This window comes from Saccopteryx bilineata, chromosome 12 (genome assembly GCF_036850765.1).
Source record: "Saccopteryx bilineata isolate mSacBil1 chromosome 12, mSacBil1_pri_phased_curated, whole genome shotgun sequence".
NCBI lineage: Eukaryota > Metazoa > Chordata > Mammalia > Chiroptera > Emballonuridae > Saccopteryx > Saccopteryx bilineata.
Window position 1 is genome coordinate 2,901,733 of NC_089501.1, and position 16,451 is coordinate 2,918,183.

At 41.8% G+C, this 16,451-nt stretch overlaps 1 protein-coding gene across 1 annotated transcript in view; it reads right to left on the reverse strand.

Moving 5' to 3' along the window:
• Window positions 1-469: 469 nt before the first annotated feature.
• Window positions 470-16,451, reverse strand: part of PDSS2 (decaprenyl diphosphate synthase subunit 2) — a 298,179-nt gene continuing 282,197 nt past the window's right edge. The window contains exon 8 of the mRNA XM_066248357.1: window positions 470-1,277. Coding sequence (XP_066104454.1) covers window positions 1,119-1,277 — 159 coding nt within the window. The 3' untranslated portion in view covers window positions 470-1,118. The remainder of the gene's footprint in view (window positions 1,278-16,451) is intronic.

Sequence of the window (16,451 nt, forward strand, 5' to 3'; positions counted from 1 at the left end):
AATTACACCACATGAGGAAGAAAGGTAGCTGAGCCTCACTCGAGATCGTTTATGTAAACTCAGCCTTCTTGTCAACGGTGTTCTCGTATTGCATGCATGCAAACCGCACGGGTCGTCTGTGACCCGCACGGGGCAGGGTCCGATTGCAGGCCTGCGGATGGCTCATGTTCTTTCTGTAACCGATGTCTGTGGCTCAAGACCAAAAACTGACATTCTGAGGTTTAAAAAAGCATTGCCAATGAATTCCTCAAGACAATTATGTATATATTTATATATATATACACACATATATATAAAACTTGTAAAAAATAAAGTGATTCTTTACTCTAAGGTATTTACAAATAAATGCATTTGACTTGAAAAAAAGTATCTTGTTCAGCTTTTAAAAAATGTTTTGTTTTTTGAAATGTGTTTGAAAAGAAAACTGGTCTTTAAGAAAGAAAAATAGGCAATTCCTACTACAACCAAGTTAACATTTGATAATATTTTAATCTCTTAATTCAAATATTTGGCATTTTTTCCCCCAGCAATTACCCCCAAATAGAAAAACCAAGAAGCGCAAAGTATATTCATACTGTATCCATACATACAGAGACATAATTGCAAGAAGACAAAACATTTTTTTCTTGATCACTGAACTACCCTGTGTTATGACAAATTGGTCACTGGTTTTTGATCTGACAGCCCCCCCTTGCTGGCATTGATAATGTTTCTCTTGACACCTGCCGCTTCCAGCTTGCTCCGTCCTCTCGAGAAGGGAAACCACAGGCCACCGCCCTGGCGCCATCCCTGGCTCGGTCCAATCAATAAGGACTTATTTCCTGTCCATTTGCTGAGGTCACAGGAGCGAATCTCATTAATTATTTCTGCTACTGCAGCCTCAAGTGTGCTTCTGGCGTGACAAGAGAAAACTGCTTGACCTTTTTTTCTTCTAATTTTGTTTGTAGCAATTCAAAAAAAGGCAGTATTCAGTTAGTAACATGATAAAAGGACAAAAAAAAATGTGTATGTTTTAAAAGTCATTAGCAAATTTAGATATTTCATTATGGAAGCGCTCTGCATCACCTCATTCCTGAGTTTTCCCAGCTAACGAACTAGAGTGTCTTTTTAATTTGGTGTCAGGAAAATCTGGTCACAGCAAACACAATGTTTTCTAAAGCAGATCTGGCCTCCGAGGGAGGGAAGCTCTCCAGGGCCTCCAGTGCCTTGTTTCCATGGTAACGACACAGGTCAATAGCTGAAGTCACACCTTTGCCAGCTTTGATTGTTTCTCGCAACTGTTAAGAAACAAATGCACAATGAAAGTCAGATTTTAAGGTACCACAATTAAATTTGGGGAGGAGAGGTGGAAACAGAAAAGGGGAGAACCAGTACAGATTCACTGTTTCTGCAACATTCTTTTGAGATAAAGCGGACATTATTCCCCAGTGATCTCCAGGCCCTAACATTTCCTATGGCTGCTGGGCTGCTCGAGTCTCCGGAGAAGCACAATAGGCTCTAATCAGCCTAATTACCTCCTTGGACTCCCACCCCCTGCTATCTAGGATGGTGCCCTACTGGGGGGTGCCCGTAATGAAGGTGGACGGCATTTTGAATTCAGCAGCTTCATAATTCTTATGTGAGGAGGGCTTCATTAATATCCTAGTTAATGACTAATTCTTTCTACATTGTATGTTGACACAATAGTCCATGTGAAAATTCAAAAGGGATACCACATTGTAAAAAACAAACACTATGTTTTTAAAACTAACAGCCTTTATCTGACTTGGAAGAATGAATTTAAAACACTCTTTGTATAGAACAGTGGTAGTCAACCTGGTCCCTACAGCCCACTAGCAGGTGTTCCAGCTTCCATGGTGGGCGGTAGCGGAGCAACCAAAGTATAAATAAAAAGATAGATTTAACTATAGTAAGTTGTTTTATAAAGATCTATTCTGCCAAACTTAGCAAAAATCTGACATAAAGTACTTGGTAAGTAATTATTATTATATGCTTTAACTTTGCTTTATAAATTTTATAAAGTAAAGTTACTTCCCTACTTTATAAATCAGTGGTCCCCAACCTTTTTTGGGCCATGGGCCAGTTTAATGTCAGAAAATATTTTCACAGACAGGCCTTTAGGGTGGGATGAATAAATATATGATGTGACCGAGACAAGCGTCAAGAGTGAGTCTTAGACGGATGTAACAGAGGGAATCTGGTCATTTTTTAAAAATAAAACATCGTTCAGACTTAAATATAAATAAAACAAAAATATGTACGTTATTTATTCTTTCTCTGCAGACCGGTACCAAATGGCCCATGGACCGGTACCGGTCTGCGGCCTGGGGGTTGGGGACCACTGTTATAAATCACCATTACTGTGGAACGGGTGGGCAGTTAGAAAATTTTACTACTAACAAAGATACAAAAGTGGGTGGTAGGTATAAAAAAGTTGACTATCCCTGACAAAGTGAACTCACACCAACAAACGGACTTGATTTCCAATAAACAGTTACACTTCAGGGCTGAAGGAGATTTGTAATGATTTGGTCTGTCTGCCTTCCCCTTGTTCCGATTTCAACCTCTAACCTCCAATGTCCGCCTAACTCCCTAAGTGAGGACCCCGGAGTCCACTTCGTCTTTCATACCCAGCAGGCAGCATGGCAGTACCAGTGTTATTGACCCATGACTGCAATTTCTGGCTCCCGGAGATTGGGTGGGGTCAAGTGACAAGTTCTAGTTCATGGCCATGATGCATGTCACTTCGGGGCTGCTGCATTTAATTGTCCGTGTGAGCCCCTCCAGAGCTTCCCTTCTGCCACATCAACCAGCCACACTGGAGACACTCCTCAGCCTGGACCCCAGAGCAGCCACGATGAGCCACCACAGTGCCTCTCCAGTGTGAACGGGGCATGTAGTGTGGGCAAAACGCACACCTCAGCTGTTTGAAGCCACAGAGACTGGGAAGGTGTCTGTAGCCACCTTGACTGACACAGCCACTAAGTCCTAGCCATTCTGAGTCCTTTAAAACTCTCAAATTTATCCTCCCTTCTTTATTCCCATTGCCACTACAATAGTTCAGGCTCTCATCATCTCTCACCTGGGTTATTTTTTGCAATCACCTCCTAAGAGTCTTCCAGTTCTGCGCCCTGGGCACTCCATCTGTTTCCTCCTTTACTCAGGCAGTTGGGGAAACTATTTGCAGCTCTCATCTCCCCTATACCTGTCCTCATTTACGCTGTCAAACTCCCAAAGTCCACTTGGGTGGAATGCACTCAGCTAGGATGACAGCCCTAAGGGGCTAGGTGCCACTCCTCGGCGTGACTGCAGTATATACCACATATTTGCAGTCCAGAATTATTATACAGGTTGTATTTTAATTCTTCATTCACCCATCTCTTTCTCTATTAGACTTTAAGATACTGCTTAATCCATGAAATGTAAGAGAATAAGTGAAATAACCTGTGTTATTCCTCTAGTTATAAGAGATGACAGAACAGAGGTCTAGAGAAGCTCAGTGGCCCACCCAAGATTACAGAGGGACAGCGGTCAAGCTCAACAGCACTTAATACTATGCTCCACCAGACTCTCGGCACTCCACGGATATTTCCACCCTGCACGTGAACTTGGGGACTCTGGCAACGTAGGGTTCCCTGGTCTCTTGCCAATCACTGAATGTGTGAAGACGCTAAAATAGTGCTGGGTGTCAGAGGCAGCCAGATGCAAACTCCCATTCCAGCTTTAATTTAACTGCTCTGAGTTCTAAATGGAGATAATATCAGTCCCTAGGAGGGCTGCTGGGAGGACTACATGAGGCCGCAGAGTGCTTGATGGTGCTGAAACACTACAGATGTTCAGAACCACTTAAGTCTTCTTCCTTCTTAAGCCCTTAGCCACTGCCAAGATAGCCACTCCATCTAGCAAGATCAAGTCTATTTTAGTTTGATGTACAAACAACAACCTCAAAAGTAGCTGAACTTGGCCCTGGCTGGTTGGCTTAGTGGTAGAGCTTTAGCCCGGTGTATGAAAGTCCCGAGTTCAATTCCTGGTCTGGGCACACAGGAGAAGCGACTATCTGCTTCTCCACCACTCTCCCTCCCCTATCTCTCTTTCTCTCCCCCTCCTTCAGTCATGGTTCATTCAAGCAAGTTGGCTCTGGGCACCGAGGATGGCACCATGGCCTTACCTCAGGTACGAAAATAGCTCAGTTGCTGAGCAGTGGAGGAGTGCCCTCAGATGAACAGAGCATTGCCCCATAGGGGGCTTGCTGGGTGGATCTCCGTTGAGGCACATGTGGGAGTCTGTCTGCCTCCCCACCTCTCATTTAATAAAAAAAGAAAGAAAAAGAAAAAAAAAAGTAGCTGGACTTGAGTCAGACCAGCCTTAAAGATAAAAAAAAAAAGCTCTATATATTCATTATCTTTAATACCCTTAATCTAAATTAGACAGGCCAAAAACATTCTCTATTCTAGACTTCTAGGTTGGAACCTGCAGGCATATGGATATCTGTATGACTGGATTTCAATTTGGAAATATTAATTGGGTACCTATTATGTGTTAAGACTGCAATGATCCTTCCCTATTTTATAGAGCAGGTACTAATTATAGGCATACTATGAAAAGCAGCAAAACCAAGGTACAAATATAGGACGACAGATAATCAGAAAAATGAGAGATCAACTTTAATTAGAAGAGATGCAGGAAGGCCTTACAGACTGAGTAATTTGCCCCACCCTTTGTACTGAATTCATTGGAGTGACAGTGGTTAACAACAGAGTAAGTAGGTTTTAAGACATGTCTTGAGAATGTTGATAAGCCAGGGTCGGGGGTTAACCAGGGACTTATAGGAAAAGAGAACAGATTAAGCAATAACACAAGATGAGTAGAGTGTAGTGTTCAGGGGATAAAAGCAGATTGGTGTGACACAGCCTGCAGGGGTAAGTGTTAGGGGGTCAAGGACAGCTCTGAAAACCAGGCTATGACATTTAAACTTTATTAAAAATTTTATTATTGCCTGACCAGGTGGTGGCGCAGTGGATAGAGTGTCAGACTGGGATGCGGAGAACCCAGGTTCGAGACCCCGAGGTCGCCAGCTTGAGTGCGGGCTCATCTGGTTTGAGCAAAGGCTCGCTAGCTTGGTCCCAAGGTCGCTAGCTTGAGCAAGGGGTTACTCTGTCTGCTGAAGGCCCACGGTCAAGGCACTTATGAGAAAGCAATCAATGAACAACTAAGGTGTCACAACGAAAAACTAATGATTGATGCTTCTCATCTCTCTGTTCCTGTCTGTCTGTCCCTATCTATCCCTCTCTCTGACTCTCTCTCTGTCTCTGTAAAAAAAAAAAAAAAAAAAATTAAAAAAAAATATATTATATTTTTAACATACAGAAAAGTTGAAAAGTCAGCCTAGGAGTTGGTAAACTATGGTCCTGGGACCAAATCTGGCCTGTTTTATTTTTTATTTTTATTATTTTTAGAGAGAGAGAAACTGAGAAAGAGAGAGAGAGATTGATATGTGTTCCACTTGTTAATGGATTCACTGGTTGATTCTTGGATGTGCCCTGACTGGGGATCAACCCACAACATCGCATATTGGGATGATGCTCTAGTCAACTGAGCTACCTGGCCAGGGCTGGCCCTGTTTTTATCAAGCTTTATAGAGATGTAACTATGCCTATTTATTTAAGTATTGTCTGGCCACTTCTGCGTCACAGTAGCAGAGCTGCAACATTGCGTAGCTGCCACAGAGACTGTGTGGCCTGCAAATCCTGAAATATTTACACTTTGGCTTTTATAGAAAAAGTCTGCTAACTCCTAGACTAGAATAATGAATATATTTTACCTAGATTCAACAATAGTTAGTATTTTGCCATTTTTATTCTGTCTACTTGTGTGTGTGTGTGTTTTCTAAACCATTTGGAAATAAGCCGGGGCAGTGGCATGCTGGTAAATTAGCTCTCCAGGGGAGGAAAAAGCTCTGTTTGTAGCATTTGGAGAATTTTGTGGTATGAATACTCCCATCATTGATTTTTAAGCTACCAAGGGTTGTGGGATCACAAAATTCTTGAACATTTAGAGATAGGCTTTGAGCTGGTAGGACCTGCCCTGGACGCACCACAGAAGGTGTGATGCTTCACCTCGTTTGGACGTGCACCAGCTAAGAGAAGAACATCCCGACATAACCGGAATACCATGATCACAACTAGGAAAACTCACAACAATCCTCAAACATTATCAAATATCTAGTCCATGTACACATTTCCCCAGTTCACTCTAAAATGTTTTTTTTTAAGGTTTTATTTTTATTGATTTGAGAGAGAGAGAGAGACAAGGGGGGAGGGAGTGGGAAGCATCAACTTGTAGTAGTTGCTACTTGTACATGCCTTGACCAGGCAAGTCCAGGGTTTTGAACCAGCACCTCAGCATTCCAGGTCAATGCTTTATCCACTGCACCACCACAGGTCCGGTCTAAAATGTCTTTAGCTTTTTTTAGTTCTAGCCATAGTCAATCCTGGTTTACATATTGCATTTGTTTGCTATGACACTTGAATCTTTTTTCCGCCTATGACATTCCTGTTTTGAAAGGGCCAGGCTGTGCTGTACAATGTTTTACATTCTGTATTTCTTTGTTTCATTTAGTTTGGTACTCTAATAAACCTTGTTCACTGAAAGGTAATTCAGATTACGACAAGATAGTGCCCAGAAGAACATCACTGAAATTCCCTCAAATCTCTAAAGAGCTAATTCTCTCACCCAATGACTATTTTATTTCCAGTTAGAAGATAAATTTGCTCTTTCCACAGACGTGGGCTCACAGGGCTTTGCACATCAAGGGAACTGACAGCTTCCATGTGTAAAATGCCCACTTAAAGACTCATCAGTAATCTAATCCTTTGTGGAAGGTATTGTTCCTCACAGTCATCTGTAAACACTTCCATCAACTACACAAACCACTGGCTCAAAGAAATGGCCAGTTGGCTCAGTGGTAGAACATTGGCCAGGTGTGTGGATGTCCCGGGTTCAGTTCCCAGTCAGGGCACACATGAGAAGCGCCTGTCTGCTTCTCCACCCCTCCCTCTCTCACTTCTCTCTCTTTCCCTCCTGCAGCCACGGCTCATTGGAGGAAATTGGCCCCAGGTACTGAGGATGGCTTCATGGCCTCTGCCTCAGGCACTAAAAAGAGCTACATTGAGCAATGCCCTAGATGGGCAGAACAGTGCCCCCTAGTGGGCTTGCTGGGTGGATCCTGGTTGGGGCACATGCGGAAGTCTGTCTCTGCCTCCCCTCCTCTCACTGAATAAAAAAAACAAAAAGAAAAAAGAAATCCTTTAGTTATAACTAATAGACTATAAATGAAATTCATTCTTTTCTGTAAATAAGAATAGGCAATGGGTCTATCCTGACAAGACCATTTTGTCCCTTGTATATAAATGTGACAAAAAACACATTAAGCCCTGGCTGGTTGGCTCAGTGGTAGAGCGTCGGCCTGGCGTGCGGAAGTCCCGGGTTTGATTCCCGGCCAGGGCACACAGGAGAAGCACCCATCTGCTTCTCCACTCCTCCCCCTCTCTGTCTCTCTCTTTCCTTCCCGCAGCCAAGGCTCTATTGGAGCAAAGTTGGCCCGGGCGCTGGGGATGGCTCCATGGCCTCTGCCTCAGGTGCTAGACTGGCTCTGGTTGCTCTGGTGATGCCCCGGATGGGCAGAGCATCACCCCCTGGTGGGCGTGCCGGGTGGATCCCGGTTGGGTGCATGCGGAAGTCTGTCTGACTGCCTCCCCATTTCCAGCTTCAGAAAAAATACAAAAAACAACAACAACAACAACAACAACAAAAACACATTAAGCTGGGGTTCCTAAATACGGCTGATGGTAAGATTCATCTAGGAAGATTTCAAATGCTTCTTAGGTCATTCCAATGATTAGCCTGATTTGGGAGTACCTCACTAGTTGGGGCATGTATTTTGACTAACTTTATTTTAAAATTAGTTGTGTTGGGTTTATACTGTTTCAGCTACATGTGCAATAGTTGTCTTTGCAATGATCTAATTCAATTCAACAGCATGTGTTGGGCACCTATGTGGCCTGGGTAGGTTTTGGGGGCTGGAGACACAGGGAGAAACTCCACCTCCCAGGACCACCTGTAAGAAGAGCCTTTAGAGGGTTATGAAAGCAAAAAGGGTTAAGTGGAACACAAAGGGTCTAGACCTATGACGTTGGTTCTAATAGGTGCAGGAGAAAAGACCACAATTTAAAAAAATCCTTCCAGATTTGCCTTCACCACATTTTCACTGGGCAAAGTCCAAATTAATGCAGAGATAGAACTTTGCATATTAGGGTGTGGCTAGCAGTGCTGTTGTGCCCGCACTGGTCCTTATGACTTGAAAAACATTTTAGCTGCAGGATAAATAACACACACATACACACACCAAAGGTGAATTTTTAGTCTTGTGTTTTATTTCCCTGATATAGCACTTTAGGGCACTAATATAATTAAATCTCTAATTAATTCAACTGAGTAAACTGTAAAATTGTGGCATCACCTGAAATAAATGAAGTCTGAGTCCCCTGCTAAAGGGTCTAATTAAAGATATTAACAGACAGAGAGGATATAAAATATTTAAAGTTAAGTGCACTATTATTTAACATTTGTTAAAAGATGTTACTGAACACCTTTTCAGTGATAAATGTTGCTTTATGAAACACTTTTGAGAAAATCATTGCATGTCTCTAAAAAACTATTTGGTTCAAAAGCTCAAGCCCCTGCCAAGGGGTATAAGTAGCTTTAGGAGTGGAGGCAGAAGTCACTTCTCTCCCATGAAACCAGAGGAAGACTTTAAGACCCAGAAGAAACCCTAAGCACAATCTTATCTTCTCACTTCATTTTGCAGAAGAAGCTGGGATGAGAGAGGCTGGGAGACGTGGCCAAGACTGCACAGGGAACTTGTGAAATAGCCGGGGTTCCACTTCTGCACGCCCAGCTTCTTCCACTAGACAAGTTTTGTTTTGCCCAACTGGACAGAATGTTTAGAGAAAATTGGGATGCTAAAACTCATCTGAAACACAAAATAGACTTTATTTTGAAGAAAGTGAATAATAGAGAGTAAGGGAGTATAAAACAATATATTAAAGTTTTCTTTTTTCTTTTCTTTCTTTTCTTTTCTCTCTCTCTCTCTCTCTTTCAAGTGGGCATGTATTTCTCTCTCACTTGAAAGAAAGAGAGAGAGAGAAAGAGGAAGAGAGATAAGAAACATCAACTCGTAGTTGCATCACTTTAAAGTTAAAGTGATTGTTTCTCATGCATGCCTTGACCCAGGACCTCCAGCAGAGCCAGTGGCCCCTTGCTCAAGCCAGGGACCTTGAGCTTCAAGACCTTGAGCTTCAAGCCAGTGAACAGGGGATCATATCCTCCCTCCCTCCCTCCCTCCCTTCCTTCCTTCTTCCTACCTTCTTCCCTTCCACCAGATTCCAATCACCTTTACATCCAATTATGTTGACATAATTATGTTGCACATAAAGGTCCTTCCCAGCTAACTGAAAGACTAATCTTGTAGAGATGGAGAGATTTAAACAACTAATGTCTTTCAACACAGGACAAAAGAAAAAAAAAAAAGAAGACAAAGGTGCATTTTGGAACACAGACCTATGAACTTATGAACAATTATGGCAAAATTCCAGTAAAGGTTATTAAATAGATGGTTTGTGGGTTCTAAAAAATAGGCAGTGGATTACAGTTCCAGGATAGGTCACAATGAACACTCTCATTTTCCTTTTGATACGACCACTTGGCTGTTGGCTTCAGAAGTAGTAGAAATAGAGTATATTCAGAATTTGGAAACTTAGTTCTTTGTGGATAAAATAGAGAAATGGGGTCTGGATTAGAGTATGGTGGTATGGGTTGGAATATGTAAATGGTTAGTAGTGGATTTATATTGAGCAGAAAAGCAATCTCTGGTGTGCCATAGGACTCAATACTTGGTTTCTAGCCCTTATCACAGTTCTATGCACTCCTTGAATGAAGATGGAGAAGGGATACATATTAAATTTTAATGTTCAGCTGTCATACAGCCAAGAGAGAGAGCTAACACATGGATAGCATCACAATTTTAATGGGTTTGACATGTTGAACAATAGACTGATACTAGCCTGATGAAATGTAATAGAGATAACTGTAAGGTTTCAAAACTTAATGGTAAAAGTGTAAGCCTCAGTTTGACAGTGACTCATTAAAAAATGTTGAGAATCTTTGATAACTACATTCCTCAAATAATTCAAGACTATAATATAGATTTTAAAAAAAGCAAATGCAAACTTTGGCAGCATCAACAGATGTCCATCTCCAAAACACAGGCGGGGATGGTCACGTCACACTTTTTGATAGTCAATTCATGTTCAGAAAACCATATTCAGTCCTGGGCACCACTGCCAAGTGTGAGAGGGCACTGGACATAGACTGGGTCCAGTGTTAGGATGAAGAGACATTCGGCAACATGTCATCTAAAGAAATGCTTACCCTCGAGGAAAAGGTTAAAGGAAATTATGAAAGCTATCTTCAAATATGTAAAGCAATTAAATGGAAGGAGGGGCAGTCTTGTTCTGTATGATTCAGGGGACAGAACAAAGAGCAAGACAGGTGAAGTTCTGGGAGGCAAATTTCAATTACAAATAAAAAGCAGCTTTCAAATGACTAGAGTTATCTAACAACAGAATCATTACTTTGACAAGTTGTGAGCTCCCTATTGATTGAAGTCCTTAGTGCCTAGATGACCGTGTTAGAGAAAGTACGAATGAAACCAGTGGTGGGATTCAAATAACTTAACAACCAGTTCTCTGCCCTAATGACCATTTTAAGTATAAAAAAAGATACACCGAAAGGTAGTTTATTATTTCATGCAGTTAATACTAAAATAAAAAAATAAAAGAGGTACACAAAACTAGATTATTTTACAAGAGTTTTAAAATATTAATGAAAAAGTATTAAATAAAACCTGACAAAAAACAACAAAACTGTTATTTAAGATATTTCCAATGACAGATTGTCACCCCTGGTTGTTTGGCACTTTTTCTCTTTATATGTTTATTTACTGAAGTAACAAACGCAAGGGAATTAAAATGTATTATTTCATCAAAGGCATAAGTTTTATGAAATGAATAAATAAATATTACAAGCATAGTTCCATCAAATTTTTTTTCACCTATGGATGGAATGAATATTACTACAGGTACTTAGAATACGCTGTTGTGCAGAAGAACGTTAAAAAAGAGTAAGGAATGTAAATTTGTGATTTCCACACTGGGCGGCTGCCCAGGCGCCCACCTTAGAGAGAACTCTCATTACAAGTGCCATTTTAACAACCGGTTTGCTGAACTCAACAAAAAATTGGGTATCATTTCTGTCTAACTGGTGCGAACTGGCTGAGTCCCACCACTGAATGAAACTCTTAGCAGATGTGGGAGGTGGAACAATGCTGCCTCCCAAGTCCCATCCCACTCCAGAATTCTAGCTGATGGTGTGTCAACTGAAAGGTCTTGTCAGCTTTTGAATGGCAAGATGGTACAAAAGGAAAAGCTACAATTAAAACCTTTCTATTATATGACAAAATGTGAAATGTATTGCAAACAACATAAAATGAATTCCTTCTTAGAGTAACTTATTATTTGCATGACTCTGATAGGATAAAATTTTACTGATCTTAACTAAGTATCTTACTTGGGCAGAGATAAGAGAAAGAAATAAGAGAATTTTTACTTCTTTTCTCAATTACATGAATTCACATGCAAAACACACAATAAGAATCACATTAAATTGAAGCTTCAACAACAAACAGTGCTGGCCCTGGATGGTTGGCTCAGCAGTAGAGCATCAGCCCAGCGTATGAAGTCCTGGGTTCAATTCCTGGCCAGGGCACACAGGAGAAGCAACCATCTGCTTCTCCACCCTTCCCCCTTTCCTTTCTCTCTGTCTCTCTCTTCCCCTCCTGCAGCCAAGGCTCCATTGGAGCAAAGTTGGCTTGGGCACTGAGGATGGCTCCATGGCCTCCACCTCAGGTGCTAGAATGGCTCTGGTTGCAACAGAGCGATGCCCCAGATGGGCAGAGCATCGCCCCCTAGTGGGCATGCTGGATGGATCTGGGTTGGGTGCATGCAGGAGTCTGTCTGTCTGCCTCTCCGCTTCTCACTTCAGAAAAATACAAAACAAACAAAGAAAAAACAACCAGCGCTTCATGTTTTCCAAAGAAAATTTAACTTTTTTTTATTATTATTAAGTGAGAGGAGGGGAGGCAGAGAGACAGACTCCTGCATGTGCCCTGACTGTGATCCACCCCGCAAGCACCCTATAGGGTGATGCTCTGCCTATGTAGGGCTGTTGCTCAATTGCTTGGTAACTGAGCTAGTTTTAGCACCTGAGGCAGAGGCTCCTCGGAGCCATCCTCAGCGCCCAGGCCCAACTTACTGGAACCAATTGAGCCATGGCTACAAGATGGGAAGAGAGAGAGAGAGAGAGAGAGAGAGAGAGAGAGAGAGAGAGAGAGAGAAGGCAGAGGGGTGGAGAAGCAGATGGTTCCATCTGTATGCCCTAACTGGGAATTGAACCTGGGACATCCACATGCTGGGCCAAGGCTCTACTACTGACTCAATGGGCCAGAGCTATTTTTTTTTTTTAAATCACAGCTTTTGAAGCCATTTAAAAAAAAAAGAAGAAGAAAAAAAAATCACAGCTTTATCCACATTCTGATTTAAAGCTAATTTTTAATTTTGGTATCACATTCCAAAGAGAAACTTTTTTTTTTTTAAAGTGAGAGAAAGAGACAGGAGGGGAGAGAGGTAAGAAGCATCAACTCATAGTTGCGGCACCTTAGTTGTTCACAGATTGCTTTCTCATATGTGCCTTGACTGAGGGGCTCCAGCTGAGCCAGTGACCATAGGCTTCAAGTCAGTGCAGTGACCTTTGGGCTCAAGCCAGCAACCATAGGATCCTGTGTATGATCCAGGCTCAGTCTGGCAACCCCGCGCACAAGCTGGTGAGCCCATGCTCAAGCTGGATGAGCCCATGCTCAAGCTGGGGACCTTGGGGTTTTGAACCTGGTTTCTCAGCATCCCATGTCGATGCCGTATCAACTGTGCCACCATCTGGTCAGGTTCCAAAGAGGAACTTAATTCTACACATTGAAATTCAAAAATCAGAATTGGGACCACAAAGTCTTTTAGTAAACTCTAATAGGAATTCAAAAGGAACATATATCATAGGTTGTAGAGAGAGCAGCAAGGAGTCACCTTGTCTGGGGCTGTTTTAGGAGGGAATCAGTAAATACCAAACTCTGTAATCTCATGATAAATACTATGCTGGTTATTTAATTAACGAGAACACTGGGGGATGAGAGCACTACATCATGTAGGAATCAAACAGTCCTGGGGGTTATTTGAGGAATACATAAACTATGTAAGAGTGAATTTGGGTTTCTATTGTTTTACTTTGGTCTGTATCTTACTTACACATTCCTTAAATCTTTCTCATGTCTCAATTTTCATCTGCTTTAGTATTTGGATGTTGATACTTGGAGATCACTTCCCTCAAAATTACTTCCACTGCCACTACCATCCACATGACCTTAGACTCCTAACATCCTACCACGGATCCTGATACAAATGAACTTAAGCCACATTTATGATTTCCATCAATGGAAAGCACCCCAGACAACAGAAAAACTACATTTAGTGAGAGTAATAATAATTAAATAATACATGTATACTTCAGCCATGTCCTCCAGGTTCAGACTTGAGGAAAAATGCAGGAATCAACATATGAGGTGAGGATGGTACTCTCTGTGCCATGTAATCGTAGTCACATTTGCAGGATCAACACCTCTTCCAGACACAGGAGATCTCTATGCTACAGTGTTATAGAATGTATATTTGTAGCCTGGCCAGGCGGTGGCGCAGTGGATAGAGCGTCGGACTGGGATGCGGAAGGACCCAGGTTCGAGACCCCGAGGTCGCCAGCTTGAGCACGAGCTCATCTGGCTTGACCAAAAAACTCACCAGCTTGGACCCAAGGTCGCTGGCTCCAGCAAGGAGTTACTTGGTCTACTGAAGGCCCCCGGTCAAGGCACATATGAGAAAGCAATCAATGAACAACTAAGGTGTCGCAACAAAAAACTGATGATTGATGCTTCTCATCTCTCTCCGTTCCTGTCTGTCTGTCTGTCCCTATCTATCCCTCTCTCTGACTCTCTCTCTGTCCCTGTAAAAAAAAAGAAAAAGAAAAAGAATGTATATTTGTAAACATAGATCCTTGACTCCCTCAAAAGAATGATGATCAGAACTTGTTTTAAATGGTTATATATAAAAAACTCTCTTGAAAGAGTGAAGAATGCTTACCAGTTTTTTAAAAATATTATAATAATTATTGCACTGGTTCAGCAAACATAGGTCCTAAGAGTCTTCCACTAGACAATCACTTGTTTCTGAGACCAGAATTTTAGTTTATAGAGTCATACATAACGTTTTCTGGATGTTTGTAAGGCCAGAGCTTGCAAATTTGCTCCTGCTTCTTTTTTAGTGTGTCTCAAGCATTTCGAGAAGCAGTATAGGGTAACACACTACAGGCAGCAGACACGGCAGAATTATGACTCTGTGAGACAGGACCCGTGTGAACACCATTTAGTAATTTGCTCTCTTCTCCATAAAATGGAGAACTTCAGGGATAGAATTTGACAGAAACATCTGATTCAGACGTGTGTCTTGAACAGAGTGCACACTGAAAAACATGCTTCTTGATCGCACGCCTCATGGAGAGATCACAGCACATGCAAAGCCTACAACCCTTCCTAACTGGTGCCCACAAATCCCATCAGGATGTATTGCAGATAAAGGTTAGCACCATCTCCTGAGATCTAGAACAGGCAGACCTGCCACAGGGGGCACCCTTGCGCTATGCAGGAATGAATCTTCAGCAATTCACCTTCGGCTTTATTATGATCTGGTGAACAGGAAAGATCTTTCATCAAGCCAGGAAGTCAAGGACTTGGGGAAGAGGGGCAGAATTCACTCACCTATGAGTGGGGAGGCTAAACAGAGCTTGCAGACACTGGTTAGGAAACATGGCTTCGGATGTACCAACTAAACAAATTACAGGTTTCTGATAGATCAAATGTAGTGAAATCACAAAATCTTAATGCTGTACAAAATCAGGCTGTAGGATTAGTTTATGCGTTTAAAAATATCAGTCAAGGTAATGATAAAGACTTCTAACTTACTAAAACCACTAAGACATCTACATGGAGGTGTCTCTCTCAAAATATAGAATTTTGAAATACTCATGTTTGTCTATTGTATTTTTTATGACAAGGAAACAGACAGTCCCTTCAGCTTCACTTAGGACTGTTCAGGGACTAACCAGGCTCTGCTGTGGGAATGGAAGGCTCTGTCCTCTACAGCAAAGCACAGAGGCTCTCCCTGTGCACAGGTGGCGCTGAGACCACCGACGGGGAGCAATGATCGAGTCCAGCTGTCCTACAGTGCAGAGCATTCACCCACAGAACCAGCCTGGAGGACATTTTTAGATAGCTTTCTAGACTAGGGTTCAAAAGGTTACTCCAACTGAATCTTTATTTCAACCCAGGGAGTGCAAGGCATTGAGGATGTAACAATTTGATTAAAAATACACTTGGGGGGAAATAATAAAAGCAAAGGTAGAGTCAAATATGCCTTATGAATTAAAAGTACAAAATATAGGTATAAACATTTGCCATACCTTGGGTCGTTCATTCATTCATTCAATAGTAACTCAATAAATACTTATTGGGCACCTAGTATGTGCCAGGCATTGTGTTAGGCCCTCAGGGTATACATCAGGGGTCCCCAAACTATGGCCCGTGGGCTGCATGCGGCCCCCTGAGGCCATTTATCCAGCCCCCGTCGCACTTCCGGAAGGGGCACCTCTTTCATTGGTGGTCAGTGAGAGGAGCATAGTTCCCATTGAAATACTGGTCAGTTTGTTGATTTAAATTTACTTGTTTTTTATTTTAAATATTGTATTTGTTCCCATTTTGTTTTTTTACTTTAAAATAAGATATGTGCAGTGTGCATAGGGATTTGTTCATAGTTTTTTTTATAGTCCGGCCCTCCAACGGTCTGAGGGACAGTGAACTGGCCCCCTGTGTAAAAAGTTTGGGGACCCCTGGTATACATAATGGTGAGCAAAACCAGACAGGATCCCAAGCTTATAACCAAGCACTGGTCATCAACAATCTAAGTTTGCCTTACCTGCCTGGTGTTAGTTATTATCGAAATATGTAATCTCTAGGGGCCAGTAATTAAAAATAAATTTAATTTTGAATTTGATTTAAGAATAGGAAAGATTGCCCCACTAAACATTATTGTTATAAACTATGTAATTCCACATTTTATATATAAAATTAGAAACCAAAGATCAATAGAGATCATATATTCCTATATGATCTGAAAAAACAAAAA